Source organism: Triticum urartu, chromosome 3A (assembly GCF_056163025.1).
Source record: "Triticum urartu cultivar PI428250 chromosome 3A, HENAU_Tu73, whole genome shotgun sequence".
In the NCBI taxonomy this organism is placed as follows: domain Eukaryota; kingdom Viridiplantae; phylum Streptophyta; class Magnoliopsida; order Poales; family Poaceae; genus Triticum; species Triticum urartu.
The window spans coordinates 67246116-67267280 of NC_141875.1; the positions used below are offsets into that span (position 1 = coordinate 67246116).

Sequence of the window (21165 nt, forward strand, 5' to 3'; positions counted from 1 at the left end):
TTGCAAAGCAGAACTCCACGTGTGCGTATGGCTTCTAGTAAAAGCATCCGGCCTGCCCTGTTTCTTCGTGCCCACGGCCCGGATCTGGTCTCCACGCGAGTCGATTTGGCGTCCTTGTGAGATCATCGCAGGCGAAATGTCCGCAAAGTGATCTGCTGCATAAATTGCAGCTCGCAGACGTTCACGTCACACGTGACCCGTCCAATGATCTGCGCTGTGTGCACGCGCACGTGTACATGTTTTCCCTGCAAGTAAACGCTAGGCCGCTATATTGCTAGCTAGCTCGTGCTCGTTTAGACGGATATTGTAAGGCTATGGGTGTTCTAGAAATGAATGTTGTAATCAATAAATCAAAAGACTGGTCCGATTGAAGAGACTAGTTAATACATTTATACGTCAACAGTCCCTAACCAAGAACCCTCCAACAAACATGTCGTGCGACCATCTACCACCTTGCAAGCACCTCTGTTGAAGAACACAATTTTCTGCTGGCTTGTGTTCGCAAATTGCTCGGGGCCATTTTTGCTGCATCTTTCTGTGTACAATCATGAAGGCAATCGTCTAGGATTAGGGGGGCAGACTTTTGAAATGGTATTGATTATTTACTCAATAATAGTCTTGGAATGGTCTCTTGTGTTGATTAGAAATCACAAAGCATGCGACATAGTTGTCAAATTTCATTAAATAGTTTATTCATACAAGGATGTATTAGTAAAAGCGATAGTTGCCCGCCTCTCGATGGAGAATTGAAAAGAGCTTAACTATCTTTCACTAATTAAGGAGGAGTAGTGAGGTGTTGGTACATCAGCTGGAGAAGAATGCTTGCTTTTCGTATCACTGGTGTAGTGATTAACAAGGTCTTTGCATATCGAATAACCTAAGAGTTGAAATAGGCGGCTGTTACAAGGTACAAACAGAATAGCCCATAGGCCAAAGAAATCACAACCAAGCTTAAGAAAGAAACATGCATATCATCTTGATCAATCAAGTTCAACATCCACCACCACATCCTATTTCAATAAATCCTTATAATCTTGGGAAAGACACAATCGTGAGAAGAAACGAGGCCTTGCCCATTCATGTATGGACTAACCTCGACACAATGTCATTCATCTCAGCCCCAAAAAATACACCTGCCCTCTGGTCTTGGATTGAATGACGCCACATCGTCAACACGCAAAGTGGTTCACCCTAAAACCTGAATGAGCACGACACAACCAGGTTGCCAGCGAGAGAATGCTAAAACTGCTCCTCATAGAGACCGAGTTCCACACGAGACCCGCCAACACACATGGTGCGGCCACAAAAAAGACATGAACTGCATGAAGGGAGCGTGATCCAAAAGGACATGTCAAAGATAAACCGACCCGGCCACCACAAAAGGATTGGACCTGCCAGGACACTGGGCTCCCACTACCCCTGGACGCACTATTCCAGGCTAAGAGGGAAATCCTTTCCCCTCTCCCAGCATCTTGATATCTTTTGGAATCCTACCTTGGAATATGCAATAATCTCCCCAAGAAGATCAGTTCAAAATTTTCAAAAAACCTAGCCACTGCGCTTCCCATGCTCAAACAGGCGATAGAAGCCTCGTACCATGCAGATATCTTGGAGGCGCCGCTGCAACTAAGACATGATGATTCATTCGAGTGAACCGTGGGGGAAGAAAAGGTGGTTCGACTACGCTGCAGCAAGTAGCGAGGTCACCCATCACACAAAGAGCAACAACAACCGCAGTGCACTCGAGCGTTTTACACAGGTTCAGGCCACTGTGAAGCGTAAAATCCTATTCCTGCTTTCATGGATTTATGTGTGGAACTGTCCTAGTTACAAAGAGCGCGACCTTGCCGACAAGGAGTTCGGGAGGTGCTGCTAAGCTACTACAAATGGACAGGGCTTCGACCCTTGTAAAGGTAGCCATGGGCCTTCTTTTATAGACGAAAGGGGCTACCACAATGGCAAAATGTTAATTACAGAGGATGAATAGTGGCTACAATGCTATCATGCCTAACCCTGTCGGTATCCGTTAGGTGTCACACTGGGATGAATGCCAGCAAGGGGGGATAGCTCCACATGTACCGTCGGTCCAACTACTTTCTATTATAATGACACGCCTCCTGAATAGGTGTCAATAAAGTTGATCTTCACGCGTCGAACCGCCACGTGCCTTGACAAGCTTCACCTAACTGCATGTGTGCTTGCCACCTGTCGGCAAGCTTCTAACAAGCCGCCGAGCTGGAGCGGTGGAAGGAGCTTGCCGGCTTGGATCTTGCCGGCTTTTCAGTACTTCCTTAGTACTTCTCGATGACCTGCCTGGAAGTCTTCTTCATGGTTTTATCTAAGTACTTGGAATAAGTTTGCCCTCCGCCAAGCCCTTCTTAGCAAGGAGGCAACAACCGTCTATGCATAGTCAGGGAATACACCGACACATGGTTCAAGACTTCAAGTCCTGGACTGGACACTGATGCTTGTATTTTCTGAGATTTGTTTCAACCTTTCCGTCGGTGTTCGTTCAGTGGGAGGATGTTGGAAATATGAGCAAATTACTACGAGATTTAATCCGAATAAACAGAAGATAAATCATAACCGCAGCAGCAGAGATTAAACTAATCATGCGAACTAGCATAGCAGATGAACATATCACATCTAGGGCACATACTAGAAGCATGAATTCTACCACGATCTCAAACAGGAAGGATAGAATCACATACGGTGCAGCGGGTGCAGCACCGCCGGCGTTGACGTTGTCGCCCATGTCGTCGAGGATGAGGTTGTCGAGGTCGGGGAAGAAGTCGTCGTTCGCGAAGTCGTCGCTGCCAGCAGTCGTGCGAGTGCGCTCCCCAAAAACCTGATCGCCCCTCTCCCGTACAGGATCACGAGAGGCGGGGTTTCGGAGGCCTGCTGTCCCTTCTCGCGGTGCACGCCGGAAGGAGGGATGGAGAAGACTTGCTTGGCGACGCAATGATCTGGAACGGTGGTGAGAAACCATACGAAGCAGCGGCGGCTAGGGTAGACGTCTGCCTGACTATATAGTGCGGGCCGGGTAGGTCGTGGGAGTAAACCCCACGTCCGAGTCGTCACGATCCAAAAGAATCGGAAACGGTTCAGTAATTAACGCGTCCGTTAATTATTAATTAATGACTCATTAATTTTGCCATGCAGCAAAAATATAGACAACGTGCATAGCTTTATCCTCGGCTCGGCTCAATCCCGCAACCCCCCACGGCGCGTCGTGGCGAGGCGTGGCGAGGCGAGCGAGGAGGAGGAGCGCGCGTGTAGGTCTCCTCTTCTTATGCTCATACAGATGGTAGAAGAGCTCATCTTATAAAGAGGTGCAACTCTCTCTCAACTTCCGGGGTGGGACTAAACTTTAGCCTCACTCACTCCACTCACATGTGTGCATGAATGGGCCAAGAGAATTTCAGAATTTTAGTTGGGCTTTGGGCCAAAGGCCTACTAGCAAAATTCCAACAGAGGATACTTTTTCGTCCACTACGAAGCGCCTATGATGACTTTGTCAATCAAAAAATGTTGTGCCGGCACAGTATCTTCGACTTTTTCATAGGGCCCGGTTGTGTGTGTGTTTATAGTGGTGAGTGCATGTGCATATGTGAGCATCGCGTTTGTACAACCTTAAAAGAAAAATAAATTTCGGATGCCCTGTAGCTGTTGTAAATCTGCCGTGTTTTATTGGCTGGTGTAGGCGTGTAGCCAGAAGACGCCGCCACTGGCCAAAACATCTTGGAACGCGACAGTACGAAATGGACGAAGGTGTCTTTTCTTTTTGCGTGGTATGGACAGAGGTGTGCCCGATCTAAAAGACACACACGTAGTACGTACGAGATACGGCGGTGAAGATCCGCAGAGTCAATCGCGCCGGGCACACATGATACAATAAGTACGTCTAGTACCTCCGTAATCTTGACAAGTTCCGTTCCGCGCATGACGTGCGGGTACCCAATTGACCAGCATAGTCTTACTCTTACCGGCGGAACGTACGCCGTCCGTGCCACGGCTCCGATCCGACCACAGAGCTGACCGTGTCATGGCAATTCGCCCCGGTATGGCAGCCTGCTAACCTAACCCAACCCAACCTAAAAAAAAAAGGTCCGGTCCAGTCAGACCGAAAAAATAATACAATTTTGCTAAAGCACATCTAGATGTACAATAAATATTCTAAATAATAATACTCCTAGCAGGAGTACAACAATAATCAACCCGGGTTTCTCTCTCCTTACCGGCCGTCCGTACGCACGCACGCAGGAGCGGTGGCGCGTCAGTCACGCGCGCGGCCGGCTCCGGCGGTTTCACCCGCCTGTTACACGCAGGCGAGTACGGTCGAGGCGGTCGCGGTCGCATGCGCGTACGCGGTGTCGGACCGGAGTCCGGCCACAAGGACTGACTGGCCATAGACGACGGGAGCAGAGCACCCAGCCACGGCCAGGCAGCTACGCACACGGAGCGTAGCGCGATGAATGGAGCCGGGCAACCACCGGGACCCCGACCAGCCAACCGACGCCGTATCTGCACCCCCGCCCCGCCCCGGGTTGGGTTGGGTGGCCCGTGTGGGAACGAGCGGCTCCGCGTTCGTGGGGTGGTCGCGGGTACGTGCCCCGGCTACCTAGCTGTACACATGCGCCTACAGCTCACACGGTCGATCGATTGTGTGCCCACCGCCCCACCGGCCGGCCGGATCCTGGATCCGGTTACCTGTGTCTGTGTGCCTCTCTGACTGAGCGCTGGTGCTGCAGCAGGCTGTTTGTTAACCATGTTCAGCAATTGACTTTATTTCATTATTATTCGGTGTATAATGGCCATGTGTTCTGCAGATTGACTTTCGTGCGGGCGTGTCGTCTTCTGCCGGAGAATCAGACCGGTTCGTAAAGAAAAACACAACAAAAGCGCCACGTAGCTAAAGATCATGTTTTACCGCCAACAGACATACCTTGGAGATTTACGTGTGGGATACATTCAGTGTCGTAGGCATTGTCGGTTTCTCTGTAAACTTGGTTAGGGCATCCACGGCCGGTCTGCACAAATTTGGCTCCTGAAACTCCAGGGACGCGGCCGGGTCAGCGTTCAGACGTGTCCATTTTGACTTTTTATTTGTCCGACCATGCAACCATGTTTATTTATTTTTCTTTACATACGTCCGGCCACGTGTATGTAGTTGGTGGAGAAACAGAGAGAGAAAGAAAAGAAACAATAAAAAGAAGATGCTCTCTATGATGGCCCAATCCTATGAGACAAGTATGAGAAGTACCGGACAATCCGGCCATTTAGGAAGGCTTAGAGAGGTCTGGCTGGGTCAACTTTTTACTTCTCTCTTTTGTGCGATCACTGGTCCTGCCTTCACCCGGCAAATTTAAGGAGTCCGGCTATAGATACTCTTGCATTCACATTTTCAAGAAAAAACAACACGCACTATGTACGGCCTAAGGAGATAGCACATCTTGTCAATAATTACTGCCCGGCATTTGAATTTGGCAGTCAAAAATACTACGCCTTAGGCAGAAGTAGAAAAACAGCGCCAGTATCTCATGGAACATTACATTAAGCTCTATATAATCGCAAGCGATCACAGAGCTACGTGTAACTAACATTCTTCCACCAAAGCACGCACAATAATTTAACATGACAACAAATCATCAGTGATCATACACTACAAGATCACGATCATGTTTTTTCTCCTAAATGATTAGGATCACGTGGAATAGCTGTAGATACCACAGCACAGCGGCAATAATCCCACGCAAACATAACCTACGCACTAACAAATTAGCCATCGGTCAACATTTGGAATCTGATAATAATAATAATAATAATATACAAATACTTCTTAGGTTTCTAAAGTGTACCATGTAGTAGCACCACATAATCGCCAAGCGATCAGCGGAGAAGCACTGTAACCACCACCAATCCTCCACCAAAGCACACGCATTATGTATACAATGACAATGCAGCATGATGATGCGGCGCGCGATCGAGAATCAATCGAATCGCGCGCGCGATCTGCAATGCAGGAGCAAATCCAAGCGGACACTCCCACCAACAGCATCAATGATCGGAAAAGCCCCCAAAAGAAATCACCAATCATGCGGAGAGAGATCTAAAAAAAATCGTTTTTGTCAAGGGAAAAAACGTGCATGTGCGTGCGGTGCGGTGCGGCTTCCCGCGTCGGGCCGGGCCCGGCTCGGCCGACCCGGCTCGGTTCGGCGCGTGATGGGTGGAGTTCGGCGCCTATGGCGAGCGGTTGGTCGCAGTGCGCAGTCCGGCCCCACGGCCCGGCCCGTCCACGTCAGATCTCCCCGGCACCACCGGGCTCGCCGGCTGCCACCCCGGCCCCACGTGCGCGCTCCCACCCCCATGGCGGGATCGCCTGCGGCTGGCTAATAAAAGCCAACCCCCACCGAGGCCAACGGCTCGGAGCGGCGCCAGCCAACGACAGCGCGTACGACGCTCGCTCGCTCGCACGCGCGCGCACAGGCAAAAGACAGACGCGTCCGGGGAGAAAGCCTCCGGCCGGCCGGCCGACCGACGCTCGGGGGAGGGGAGGTGGAGGGTGGCGGCATGGTGGTGAGGCGGTCGCCGGCGCGGCGGCGGGGCGTGCGGGTCGGCCCGACCAAGCTCGAGGGCCTGCCGGCCGCGTGGTCGGCCCCCGCCGTGGCCGCCGTCAAGGTCAAGTGGCCCGGCGCCGGCGGGGCGCTCTCGCAGATGCTCACGGGCCGGCGCGGCGGCCGCGGGGTCACCGCCGTCGAGCCCGTCGGCGGCGACGGCGCCGTCCGCTGGGACGCCGCCGCCGACGCCAACCGCTTCCGCGTCGACGTCGACCCCGGCGCCAGCACGACGCGCGGCGGGGCCGGCGCCGGCCGGCCGGAGCGCGGCGTCTTCTTCTCCGTCCTCTACGTGAGTGCTCCCTGCCGCTGCCACTCCGTTTCTCCCCTAATTTCGCCTAGCTCAGTTTAACAGTCCTCTAATACAATCCCTCCATTTTCTTTCCAAAGCCGCAGTTTTTCCTGCACATTTTTCATACCAACACACGATTTCCGCCGATTCTACAAACAACACACCGTTGAAAATTTCTACCTTTGCGACAGATTTACCACTACGATAATTACTATAACTCTGTTATCAACAGCAGACAAACAAACAAACGAACATGGATTGTTTAGGGTGTCTAATTAACTTTACTCTATGCTCTGTCATAAACAAGCACACTTTACCAATGCGTCCAAATCTTGCAATCTTAAAAACTACACACGCGTTTGGAAAAAAAACTACACACGCATTATTTTTCCTCAATGATAGCGTTGATGATGTATTACCATTACGTCGAGGCAAGCCTAATGCGCGGACAGCATTTCTTGTAACCCGCAAGCCTGAGACGACGACCGTAGTTTACAACGCCTCAGGTCAATGCAAACCTTTTTGCCAAGTAGCGGTCAGGAAATTCAGCATTTGGGGGAGAGAAGTCAATGGCTGCCTTACACACATGGCTCCAAAATCCATGACATAACCTAGCACTAGTGCTGGCTGGGCCAAACAAGAAGCGTTCTCCTCACTTCCTTTTCACTTCCCTGTCGGGGGAGCGATTTCGTCAAAAAAGGGGTGATAATAATGCCACCACGAGGTCTGAAACTGTGAACGGCAGCAGCACCGGGTGGGGCGGGGCCACGTAGGTCGGGCGCTCCTATTGGCCGGGCAATTAAGTTTGACTTTTGGTTAGGTTTTTGTTTTTAGGTGGCATAGCATGATCTATGACATGAGGTGTTGAGTCATGGCATTTATGCTCGAGTGTTATGGCTTAACAGTACTTACTACCGAAGATCGCTTTCGTGTACGTTAAAGATGCATTTGGTTGATAGTTGGATGGATGGCGCGTTGTGTTGTGTATCTTTCGGCGTTGATGTGCGCGTGCCTGGATCGTTGGTTGGTTGGTCTCAATGTGGTGTCACCTTTTTGCTCCGTTCCGGTTAATCGGTTGTTGGCTAAACTTGTGCGTCACAAAAAAGGTTATAAGTTATAACAGTAATTAGTTAATCTCCCTAACTGTGTATTACAAGAACACCTTCTTAAAGTAAAAAATGTTGGGAGTTTCAGCTCCAATGGATCATCCCAAAGTTGGAAACTTCGTTTTAAAGCAAAAACGCAAAGGAACAACCTTTGAGGAGTGCAAGCTACTTAGTATTACATGGACAGGGAATTGTTGTTCCTTGAGGGGTGATCAACCTTTTGCCAGCCATTTGAGGATAATCAATCAATGGATCGGTCATGAAACTTACGGCGGCATCAATGGCGCCGAATCAAGGCATCTCTGCTTTCTTTAGGGGTCGTATTCATTCTCGTGTGTACGTATCATGCGTGGGCTTTCGGTCATCGGAGCTGGCAAATCTGTAACGAGAATAGCTTGCTGCTGTGGTGCAGGGATTCCAGGAACAAGGGAGGGGCAAGGACCTGGTGAGGCTGGACGAGATCGGGACAGCCATGATCAGCCTGGAGGAGTGCTGCTGGGAGATGCAGCTGCAGCAGCAGCAGCAGCAGCAGCAGAAAGTTGGGGCTCCTCTGCAGCAGCTGGTGGTTGTCCCCATCAGGGTCCGGAAGGACGGGTGGGCAAGCGATGCCATGCTCTATGTAAGCCACCAAAATATACATCCTTTGATTACATCGCACATCCTCTCCAATTCTCGGCCAATTATTTACGTACGAGTTTGGATTAGTTTAGGTTTCAGTATATGTCATGCTGGTTGCGATCTAGGGTAGGACTCCGAATCCTGCTGTGCTCCTGTGTGTTCTGGCTTATATATGCATCAATGGAGGCCTGGTTTCTGAAAGTTGTGTGCTTTTGACGAACGGCAGGTGAACGTGGAGCTGGTGGACCTGAGCGCGCCGGCGGAGGTGGAGAGGAGCGTGTCCTTCAGGGAGAAGCCGAGGGCGAACCCCACGCCGGCCCCGACGATGAGGGAGATCCACAGGGGCTCGACGTACCACGAGGTCCTTGACCTGAAGCAGCTGCTCGACCTCGCCGAGAAGCAGGGCAGGGTGGCGGTGTACCGGAACAAGCGCAACTCGGACACCAGCAGCGCCAGCAGTGGCGGCGGCATGAGCAGCAGCAGCAGCACCGTCAGCCTGAGCAGCGCCAGCACCAGCACCAGCGGCGGCGCCAGCCCGGAGCCCGGGTCGACCTCCAAGCGCCGGTTCCTGCCGTGGCGGCGGCGCAGCCGGGAGTCGCTGTCCCAGGAGATGCCCGTCGTCAAATGCTGCGTGGGAGGGGACGACGAGGATGCCTGGGAGGCGCGCGAGTTCACGAGCCGGGACTCGGAGACGAGGCTCCGGACGCCGGTCTTCTTCGCGTCCATCGACCAGCGCGACGACAGCGCCGGCGGCGAGAGCGCGTGCACGGCGCTGGTGGCCGTGCTGGCGGCGGCGCTCCACGCCAACCACCCGCTGATGCCGACCCGGGCGGAGCTGGACGCGCTCATCCGCGACGGCTCGTCCGAGTGGAGGCGGCTCTGCGACGACGAGGCGCACATGGCGCAGTTCCCCAACCGGCACTTCGACCTGGAGACGGTGCTGGCGGCGCGAACGCGGCCCATCGCCGTGGAGCACGACAGGGCCTTCGTCGGCTTCTTCCAGCCGGAGAGCTTCGCGTCGCTGTCGGGCGCCATGTCGTTCGACGACATCTGGCGCGAGATCAGCGCCGGCGCCGCCGCCCGCGAGCGCGCCCCGGGCGAGGCCGACGTGTACATCGTCAGCTGGAACGACCACTTCTTCGTGCTCAAGGCCGAGAGCGACTGCTACCACGTCGTGGACACGCTCGGCGAGCGGCTCTTCGAGGGCTGCGACAAGGCCTACATGCTCAGGTTCGACGCCACGTCGGAGATGCGCGCCGTGCCGTCGCCGGACTCGTCGCCGTCGTCGGGGCCGGAGGAGGAGGTGGTGGTCGCCACCGGGAAGGAGTGCTGCGGCGAGTTCATCAAGAGGTTCCTGGCCGCCATCCCGCTGAGGGAGGAGCTGCACATCGAGCAGAGCGGGTGCGCCGACGCCGGCGCGCCCCACCGGCGGCTGCAGATTGAGTTCCACTTCACCGTGCTGCAGCAGCAGCAGCAAGACGGAGGGAGATGACAGGCGGGTGTGCTTGCTGCCTGACTGCGCTGCCGCACTAACATGATCAATGTACATTCATATATACAGCACAGATGAATAGAAAAATGAATGACAGCATTATTGTTACCAGTTGCAAGATTTTTGGATAGTAGTGGTAAAGTGTAATAGGCACAGGGAATACAGAATATGTTTCTATATACAGTGAAATAGGCAAACAGAGATTGTAAAATATACGTGGAGTTTCTTAAGTTTTTGGACAATAATGCTAAACATACAAAGAGTTACACGCGGACTAGGATTCTTTCTTTCTAACTAACCACTCCCCCCTGATTTTCATGGAGGCGGGCCCCTCCTTCTTAACCTCCAATCACAACCCACCTGTTTGTAAAACCCATGTAAACTTATGTATGTGTAACATTACTCGTTTTGGATAGGCACAAGTATGAAGTGAACATATATATACGGAGTGTTTCGGTATCAAAATTGCTCCATCTACAGACAGTAGTTACGGAAACACTCCTACGGACAGTCGTGGATGCATCTAATTCATCTCTCTTCCCCTGAATTTTAGGGATGGGACTATACCTGGCCATCTGTCGGGCCAGGCCGGGCCTATCAAAGCCCGATGCAAAAAACCCAGGCCCGAGCCTGGCCCGGCCCGGCCCGACCGTCGGGCCTAAAAATCGGGCCCGAGCCCGGCCCATGCCGGGCCTCTTCGTTAATGCACAAATATGACGGGCCCGGTCTCGACCCGGTCCGGCCGTCAGGCTTGAATCTAGGCCCGAGCCTGGCCCGTGAACAAGGTCGGGCCGGGCCGACCGGGCCAGGCTGCCCACGGCCAGGTCTAGGTGGGACCCTCCTCTCCCCAATCTAACGACCCCAGCAGAGTCCGTATGCTTTAATCCGTAGGAGTTTGCGTGTAAGTGTAGCATCTCTCATTTGAGTATTTTTAGGAGGCTGCTAAGAAATCATCCGGCTAATGCCAGGGAAGGAAGTTAAGCCACCTTGCTGGCCGTTTGATCTAGCCCGACCATACCGTCTGATTTAGGCTGTGTTTAGTAGCAAGGTATTGCAAAAATCAAAGTATTAAAAACTACAATATTTTAGTCCGTCTGATTTAACCATGAAGTGGCCCGTGCAGTGATGGAGCTAGCTTGGAATGACTGGGGGCCAATGGAAAATATGAACTCTTGGACGGGTAAAAGTCTATATTTTCTTTGATATATGCAGGTACAAAAAGAATCTTCAAAAAAAACAAGGCTGGGGCAATTCCTCCCCCCCCCCCCCCCCCCCGCGCGAGCCTCAACATAGTTCCACCATTGGACCCGTGGATAGCCGGTGCATCATGTGGCTCGACATGCTTCATCGCAACACCAGCGGCCCTCCGACGAAGCTCCATTGCAGCATTAGACTGCCCTGGCAAAGCTCCATCGCAGCACCGGTGGCCCCCATCGAAGCTCTACTGCAACATTGGATGCATATCCTGCTTTAATCTCAATCTCGTCTCCTTGAAAAAGTTCTTTTTACTTTTGCCAAAGCAAATAATGGCCCAGGTGAAGCTCCATTGTAGCACTAGACGGCCTCGGCGAAGTTCCATTGCAACACCAACGACACGTAGCTTCCCCCCCTCCCCCCCCCCCCCCGGCACTGCAGCAACGCTACTAGAAACCGCGGCGGAGAGCCTGCATCATCACACCGCCGCATAGTAAGTGAGTTGATGTGGCGCAACTCCTCACCACGGCGAGCGGCTGCCTTGCGACCGCGTCTTTGTCTGCAGCACTGGCGGTCGCTACCCTCACGTCACTGTCCTCACCATGAGCAGCATCGCATCACCACTTTGCAGCGACAACTTGCCGTCGTTGTCGCAGCGCAGTGGTGCCCCACACAGTAGCAGCATCCCTCCGTCAACCGGGGGGGAAGAAGGTAGGAAGATAGGGAAGGCTTTGCGGAGAGGAGAGAAGGTTGGAGAAGGATCGAGGAGAGAGGGGGATTTACCCCGATTCAGAGAAATACGACTCGTCAGAGGAAAATGATAAGATTTACGAGGATGGGCGGTGGTAGGGCCACAAGGACACGTGTCAATGCCTCGAGGAGGCTTGCACGCGTTGTAATCAGCCGGTTGTTTATAAACGTTTTCCATTTTCTTATGTTTTTGGTAGGACGGGTACTTCTTTGGATAGCTGTGTTTGTCACTCTGAATTTCAGTACACATATACTGAAATGCAATAGTGCAAGGGTGTAGCTAGATCTCAATCAACTAAGATTTAACCAAGTCTCGGTTAAGACATCATCATGTTAGGACAGATACTTTTCCGGTTAAGACATCATCATGTTAGGACAGATACTTTTCCTGATAGCTGTGTTTGTCACTTTGAATTTCAGTACGCATATACTGAGATGCAATAGTACAAGGGGGTGTGGCCAGATCTCATGAGATTTAACCAAGTCTCAACCAAGACATCATCATGTTTAGATACAAATAACATATAAAAAGGAAAATACCTAAAAATGTAAGATCTCAAGACAGACCACCTAAGATATACAAACCGTCTGAATTTGTATCGAGGTAAAACAGAGGTAATAACATATAACAAAATTCAGCCGTCTGAATTTGTATTGAGGTAAAAAAAACGGAGGCCCAGTTGGAATACAGGTATTCTTATTGTTTCTGTGAGTAATGAACTGTTCAGTTCTGCACGCCAAAGCAGACCTACCCTGAAGGGTTTATTCTATACACAGAGATTACAAGCGAGCTGGACAATTGATCCAGCAACACATCTATGCTACGTTTTCTAGTCAAAACGCTGCATTTCTAAGCTAATGTCGGCAGGGCAGAGAGTTGAGCTTACTCCAGATGCCCTGATTTGCCGTCACAAGTCTTGGTAAAGTCACCCAGAATCACCGAGGGCCGGCTGCAAAACCGTCGCCTTTTGAACCCAAGGGCCGCGCCGGAGGACCCTGGGTGTGCCCTGCCGCGGCTGGGACTACATTGCCAGAGCTGCATTGCCAGATGTTGTTGGCACAAGTGCTAGTATCTGGCTCTTGACGACGGCGATGTAGCTCTCTATCTCGCTGTAGATCGCGAGGTTCTCTGGACAGCTTGGGCGCAGCATCGAAAAAGCACGCTCCAGCACACCTGCTATCTTGGCAGGCGGGTGCCGATGCTCGCTCAGGTCCTGCGCGTAATTGGACAAGGACAATGAAGCAAGATATAAACTATAGTAACCATAGATCATATGGTAGGAGATGGGATCTGTGGACATTTTACCTTGATTGCAATAACTGTAGCAACACAGTTCTCTATCAGGGTGGATGGAAGCTGGGCATCATCAAGAGTAGACTCAGAATCCAGGCTTATACATGGTGTTGCTTCTTCCCCAGATTCATTACCATTTCCATAGCTTGCCTAAGCAACGGAAATCAAACAACATATTGAGTCTAAAAATACAATGATACCGTGATTGCACAGAAGTTGAGAGTTGCCAGAAGGACTTGAACTTACCTGCATGACTTCACCAACCATCTGTTTGGCTTGTTTAAGCGATTTCTGGACAAATGCAGTAACATGAGAATCCAGTTCATCACTCTGACCACTGTTGTTGTTTGAGCGACCCCTTGATTGTAAACTGTCGGCGGCGGACTGAAGTGGGTGGAATGGCGGCAGTGTAGATCTACAAATGGTGGTACTCTTGCTGGGTAGCAGTTCACCGCCCACAGAAGATGAAGCCTGTCGATAGATAGATTAATCAGAACTAGCCCTGAAGTACTACTACAATCACAAGTAATTGGATTTTATAGAACAGTTCGAGGACCAAGCAGTATTTGACGTCCACGATCATAAATATTACCCCCTTCCAAATTTGCTTGTCTTGGATTTATCTAGATATATCTAGACAAATCTAAGACAAGTAATTCGGGACGGAAGGAGTATACATTAGCTTTAACTTACATACAAGCACGGCATATTCAACTTTGACTAATAACTACGCTCCTTAGAAAATATAAATTTGGACAGAATAAAACCTTATGCTGTTCATCTGATGTTACCTGTCGACTACTGGACGACTCAGGTACGGAAATGTCATTCATGATATTACCCCAGCTCTCCTTTGAAGTAAGCTCCGGAATGTGCTCAAAATCCGGTTTGCGGTGTGCATTATTTGAGAGGGAGCTCCTCTTCTTGAGATCGTCAGGCAGATTATCCAACCAGTTTACAGGCATACAATCAGTGTCCTGGAAAAGAATAAGTTCAGTTATGCATTTCTGGGTATAAAAATATATCATTCACCTTGAGATTCTTGAATGACTACATCAAGGAAGTACATGTGCTTCTCATGATAGGAATATAACTAATAGGATTATCCAACCAGTTTACAGGCATACAATCAGTGTCCTGGAAAAGAATAAGTTCAGTTATGCATTTCTGGGTATAAAAATATATCATTCACCTTGAGATTCTTGAACGACTACATCAAGGAAGTACATGTGCTTCTCATGATAGGAATATAACTAATAGGAATACATAGCAAACGTGCAATGGTTGCATGCCAAATTACAAAAAAGTAATTGGTACTCCCTCTGTCCGGAAATACTTTTTATCCATTTCTAGGACAAGTATTTCCGGACGGAGGGAGTATGTATTAAAACCACATCTACTGAAGGCTGTCGCCAAATTAGTACTTTTCAATGGAAACTGCTTAACATGGTCATAGTCGTTGTATGTCAAGGACCAAAAGCTTCAGCCCACATTGGAAGGGTAATCATGTTTACAGACTAGGAAAGCTTATTCTTCCTTTCCACAGTGCAAAACTAATAGCTGACCTCTTCTGCCACATAGATAGACGGCATACTTAATTTCTAAATGTCTAATTGCCTACAAAATGTAATAATACTGATAATTGTTGAAGAAAATAAAAATAACAAATACATACCTTAATTATATCAACACCTAGATCAGGGCTATCAAACTGGACCTTGTAACAATCCCGCTCCATGATTACCACTCTACCATCAGCAAGTTCTCTGGTACTCGGGTGACGAACAATGACATGCTGGCCAACTGAAAAAGGCCGAGCAAGGTCTGTTGGTAGAGAATCCCGCAAACCATCACTTAGTTCGGCATAGTATTTCCTAACGTTTTGTCGATAATCCTCAAGCTTTTCCTTTTCTACCGCCAGGAAATGATTGGAAAAGCGACGGGGCTTGCCGAGAGAACTGCAGATAAAAAAATCTTTCAACATATATGCAAACAGACAAAGAAACAATGCTACAACTTCCAGGGTTTGCAAGTTAATACCTTCGGATTGTGCTCCACTCAGATCGAGTGAGCCTTGAAAGATGGCTCAATTTTGCAAAATTTAAGTAGTTCACAAATTCATTATTCATAAACCATGGATAATCAACTGCGCTGTAGAACCACTCGTATGTACACCATCTACGAAGTGATTCAGATGACAAGCAATGCAGCAATTTCTTTGCCTGAAAATAGTGAACACTTGCGAGTTAGGAGACATATCTCCCATAATAATATATAAATCTGCAGCAATGATAAATTATAAATGTACCTGTAAATTATCGGCACCTTCATTGCAAAACACATAGTTTTTTTTGCATTGTACTTTGGATTTTCTTTTGCTCTTCCTTGACATATTTATTTGAGGGTCAATTTCCATCGGTGCATCAGGGGATACTTCAGCACAAATATTTGCAGTTGATTCAGGTATATCTATTGCTTCTTTCTCAAAGTCAGAATTCAAGGAGGGCTCCTCCGTGGTATCAAGCTGACATGCTTGTGGTATAACTGAAGTATTACCAGAACTGATTTGTTCTTCAGCCAGCACCTGTGGGAAGAGTATGACAAAATGGAACTGCCATTAGACTAACTGGAGTGATAGTGAAAAGAACACAAATATGTTTACGGTTTTTTAAGGTCCACTTCAAAGGAATAACCACAAGGAAATAGTGGGAAAATTGATAACAAATGGACGCCCAATTGGAATCCCACAAGGGATGACATCCCATGAATAACAAGCATAAAATTTTATGAATGTACTGATCAATTGCATAATAAAGTTGAAATACAAGAATGGTAAGCATCTAATTGAAAAATTAAAACATCTTTCAAACTGTAAATGCCGACAGCATGAAGACAAGTACAACTACTAGAAGCTGCCACAGAAGACAGCTAGCTCGAATTAGGAAAATCAATGAATTGACTTAATTTTATGTTCTGTTACTTCTGTATGAGTCGGAAAGGGACCTTCTAAAATTTGGATTCACAGCATGCATACATAGTTAAATATTCACAATATCTTACCTCTTCATCTGGTAACTTCTTTCTCCTTTTTTTCCTTTCCTCTGAAGCACTGGAATCACTATCTTGCTTCGTTTGTTTAGATTGATCGACAGGAGAAAGCCCTTCCTCCTGTGTGTTAGATGATGCAGAAATTCTCTTTCCACATGTACCTGGATCATTAGATGGAAAAGGGAAAGGATAGGCCATTAACAACATTCCTGAGATAATGTAGTTGGAAAGATGAATTAGGAGAAATTTGACGAACCTGAAGGACTATTAATCTTGGCCTGTGACGTTTCATTGGGCACAGTCACCAGACTCTCCAACACATCTAAGACCATCATCTCCTCTGAAAAAAACAGTAGTCAGAATGTTACACTGCTGATAATTATTAGTAGTACTAAGCATTGCTAATGAGGGTTAATCGCATGTGACCAGGAAGCTATGCTGAAAAGCAATTAGGCAGCAGCAAAAATTAAGTTGTTGCTCATTTAGACTGTGTTTCCTTGGCCAGCTCATGGCTCTGCGGTTCGGACAATAAGCTAGAGTGGTTGCCATACTATTTTGTTTGTTTTCTATGCATCTGAACTGGCAGTTGAGTCTCCATCTCCAAATAAGTACACATAAATCAGACCATTTTATGCATCATTTCAGAAATGTATCATATCACAGTATTCACGACTCACATGACACATGACTGCTAATTCCAGAAAGAAGCTCTCTGTTTGTTGCCAATGACAAGGCAGAGCAACAATTTGTTTCAAAGAATACCTGGAGAAAATAACCGACTAAGTCTCTCATAATCAGATAAGTTATGCCCTTCTTTTTTAGCCACCATCGTGGCACCAGGCTCAACTTTGCTGGTCTGGCCTTCGTCCATGCTTTGCTGAATTCTTCTCTTCTTCAAATTTAAATGTTGCTGGGACTGAGATATCTCAGTATCTTCAGTTCCTTTGATTTCCAAGAAAGTCTGGCCCTGAACAACCTTTGCTTCAGTGATTCCTGAACTTCCATCAGGAGAGCTTCCATCATTATTTATCTCTTCATTAGCCTTGATTGTAGCATTGATGTCCAAAGGAAGTAAAACTGGTACACGAGGAGTACGTTTCCGAACAGGATGTCTACTGATGTACCTGACAAGTTCTGAAAATAAAAAGAACATGAAACTATCAAAACTACGTTTAAGGGGAAACAAAAGAACATGGCATATTTGCCTTGCAATACTTGCCTCCATGGTATCTTTTCTTGAAAGAAGATGTAAAGCCAGCAATTCTCATTTCCTGATCTGTGAAGGCGTTGTGAGGGTTAGGTGCTGCATTCTCTTTTTGCCATGCAGCTTCTCCACGTCTCCGTCCCTTCCCAGATGATCTAACCATCTGATCAGTTTCTCTATGACTTGGAGATTCCTGCCAGTGGCAGAGTTATATTAAGTTTTATGCTAGTCAAATTCAGAAGTAGGTCGAATTCCTTATAAAGTTCTATCATTCGCCTCGCTTTAACACTTATTTTCTATGCTGTATTTCCTTCGCTAACCACATGTTTGATGGATAATCATCCATTTGTAGAAAATCATACTTCAGAGCCTACTAAGTGCAAAGCACGGTTCAATGGATGCAATGTCAAAAGTCACTCCAGAAGTTAAGATTAGCACTCAAGGTTAGTAATAATCATCATCACTTTAAAACTTGTCTTACAGTCGCCGCCTTTTGCACTTAGTTGACTGTACATTTCATTTTTAGTTAAATAGATATTGTAGAGCCCTCCTTACAGTATCATATCGGACTTACAGGCAACACTAGAACTGAACTATGAAGAACCAGAATAATTATATGGTACAAACATTCACATGTTATGGAACCAACCAAAAAGAGAGATAAAGTACAGGGATTTCACATAACCAGATACATAAGTAAACAGCAGTTCAAATATCCAAGACAAGTAAAACATCAAAATCTTACCAAAGCATTGTCATGACCAGCAGCCAATGCAATAAATCCCCTGGCAGTACCTTCACGCTCCGGAAGAGATAAGAAAGTCTACAACAAGAAACGTCAGTCTATAACTATTTTATTAAGGTTAATTGATCAAATTAAATCATGCCAATTTAAACAATGATCATAGTGCAAAACATCACTGCAGGCTGAAATATACTACAACCAAAATTTCAATAACCTCCAGATATTTAATAATGCCCTGTTCTCTGTAAGCAAATTATCGTCTTGGTTTGCTGAACCAAGAAACTGTAGAAGATGCATGATAATAGTCTCTGCAACTAGGACATTAATACATTAGAACAAATACTCACCCGATGCACATAGTAAAGAGCTTCTACAGTCTCTGCCGATTTGCTGCCAACTACTGCACTGATCTGAAAAGACTCAACAAACAGTTTTCTGTTATGCCTCAGAAGGTACTAGGGGAGAAGAAAATCAGAGAGATGGAAATATGAGATCCAAACCTTTTTCCAATTCTTTCCATGCCGCCGGTAGGCTTCATAAAAGTGCATCAGCTCATCCTTGTTCCAGTGGGGATCTAAGTCTGGCCTCTTCCTCTTCTGAGAAATCTAACATTTGGGTGCAAGAGAAATAACAGGTGAATAACATATTATTTTAGAGTGAAGAGAATGGGGAAATGTGGTGTACTCGTGCTACAACTACCGGTCATCTTAAATGAATCTATCATCAAGTCCTGCTATGTCTTACTTTAAGTTTCACATTGCTTGAACTAGTTGGATCCTCATGATGCTGTCGATCCTCGTGTCTTTTTATTGTGATCTTGTGGATTGTCCGAGAACCTTTTGCTGGACCCATTGAAATCGTCCTTGAATTGAGACCACCCAATATTGCTGCAAGCCAGAAAAGCAACCTCAGTATGCAGTAGTTTATGATGCATATACTTAATACCTATGCAGTTACACAGTAATCACTAGTCAGATTTGGGCAACGAGGTTATCAGCTTCAGGGAAGGAAACCATAATGAAGAGTTCAACCCAGACCTACTTAAGAACCGAAGCTGAAGAGGATTTCATTTAGAAAATCCACACTTCACAAGCTTTAATCAGGCAATCACACAGACTTTGAATCTCCTAGCCATGTTACTGCCCAAATTTACACAAATGTTCATGGAATCTACCCGGCTGTGCAAATTCTAAAGCGACAAAAGACCGAAAACTCAGAGAAGATCAAACCACTCACGCATCCAAATCCGCCAGAACTGAATTGTCCGACGAACTGTAACAAAAAAGATGAATTTTGATGGCCTATAGCCAAAACCCTTGGCTGTCCAAAGCAATGTAAGAAACAGCGAGTTAGATAAGATCCACAATTCGATAGCAGAATTAATCCACGACTGGAAACGAAGTAGAGAATTGCTAAAATAAATAAATAAATTAGCAGATGCTAATCGGAGAGGCAAGGGGAAACATGCGACAAAAATCCAAGCCAAAGTCGTAACAGCAGATAGCGGAAACGCAACCCAGGGAACATCTCATCAGAGATCGGGACGCACAACAATCACGGGTGAAATCCCCTCAGAACCTCAATAAACGAAACGACTTAGACCCATAAATCTCAGAGTTCCAAGCGCGCAGGCAAGCCTCGCAACCAAATCTTCGACGGGAACTGGTTCTAAAAACCGAAGCGGCCGAAGCACGCATCTGCTCATGGAGAAGAGACCATCTAAAACGCGCAAGTCACAGGGCCGCCAAGTTCCCCATCGCATCTTCTCCGAGAGCAGCCCAAAAACGGCCGCACAAAACTCCCAGACGCGACCGAACCACGGAGCGAGCGAGAGAGGAGAAATCCTCCAAGGATGGAGCGAAAACACGCCAGGAGATGAGGAAGCGAGCAGCAAAAACAGCGCAAACTGCCCACAGAGTCGCCCCAAAACCCACCGCGGAAATCCCAGCCGGGGAGGCCCCGGCCGCCGGCGGGAGACCCATCTCGCCAGAGATTACGCGGACACCCCACGAAATTCCACCAACCAATCCGCGGACGAAGCTCACCTGCCTCGGATCTGGGGAGAATCGGGCCCGGGCAGCACCTCACGCGCAGCTCGGCGCCCCTGCACCGCGCGCGGAGACGACGGCCGACGCCTTGGACGGAGCTCCCCGCCTTCGCCGCGTCCGCCGGAGAGAGGACCCGCGCCGCCGCTAGGGCTCCTGGGGGTCCCCCGCGGCGGAGGCTGATCGGGGGCGAGGGTGGAGGAGGCGGCGAGTGGGCGAGGTGGTCGGTTGTGTTTGCCTGCGGGAAGGCTTGGCTTGGCGGGCGCAGGATACAAGTAGCGGAGGAGAAGCCGAGCAGGGAAGGGAGCGGCCGGTGGGAGGGCGGATGTGCGAGGTGGGCGGGGTTTCAGGGGGGTAAACGCAAGTTTGCCCGTTTGAAAATTAGGGTCTGGGACGGAAGTCTTGCTGTTTCAGTTTCGGGAACGCCGTGCCGCGTGGGCCTTGCTGGGCCGCCGTTTCGGCTTCGCAGGTGTTTTTGGTGGGGAGGAGAAAGCAAAGCACAGGGCGATTAACCCTCAAAAAAAAAATACAGGGCTATTATGTCTTTTTTTTTGCGGCGACGCCCCCGTGCTAGATGGTTATTATGTTATACTTGGGAGTTTTGAGGGCATGTCTGGTTCATGGCCGAGCAGAGCTTTCCCGCGCTTTCTACCGCTAAACCACGGGAAGCCGTACGATGTTCCTGGGACGATTCCGTTACCAAAGCCGTTATATGGTTTGAAAATATGAGAGTATACGACAAAGTGAGGAAGTGGCCTTAAAG

At 48.5% G+C, this 21165-nt stretch overlaps 2 protein-coding genes across 3 annotated transcripts; one reads left to right on the plus strand and one right to left on the minus strand.

The window, feature by feature from the left end:
• The first annotated feature begins 6412 nt into the window (after positions 1-6412).
• On the plus strand, positions 6413-10359 carry LOC147978600 (uncharacterized). The gene is made up of 3 exons (XM_087546404.1): positions 6413-6906; positions 8425-8631; positions 8857-10359. The coding sequence occupies exons 1-3, from the start codon at positions 6571-6573 to the stop codon at positions 10120-10122; spliced, it is 1809 nt and encodes a 602-aa protein (XP_087402530.1). The 5' UTR covers positions 6413-6570; the 3' UTR covers positions 10123-10359.
• Positions 10360-12692: 2333 nt separating this feature from the next.
• Positions 12693-20661, minus strand: LOC147978601 (protein ALWAYS EARLY 3-like). Of its 2 annotated transcripts, none has more exons than XM_087546406.1 (16): positions 20403-20661; positions 19102-19244; positions 18858-18962; positions 18705-18767; positions 18358-18435; positions 17628-17805; positions 17171-17542; positions 16665-16748; positions 16421-16569; positions 15669-15944; positions 15401-15582; positions 15036-15318; positions 14152-14337; positions 13607-13831; positions 13373-13510; positions 12693-13280 (listed from the first exon to the last, which is right to left on the minus strand). In XM_087546406.1, exons 2-16 carry the CDS (start codon positions 19207-19209, stop codon positions 13089-13091), a joined length of 2619 nt encoding a protein of 872 aa, XP_087402532.1. In that variant the 5' UTR covers positions 19210-19244; positions 20403-20661; the 3' UTR covers positions 12693-13088. The 2 variants fall into 2 exon arrangements, with proteins under 2 accessions (XP_087402532.1, XP_087402531.1); XM_087546405.1 differs by having other exon boundaries at positions 20407-20630.
• Positions 20662-21165: the final 504 nt, after the last annotated feature.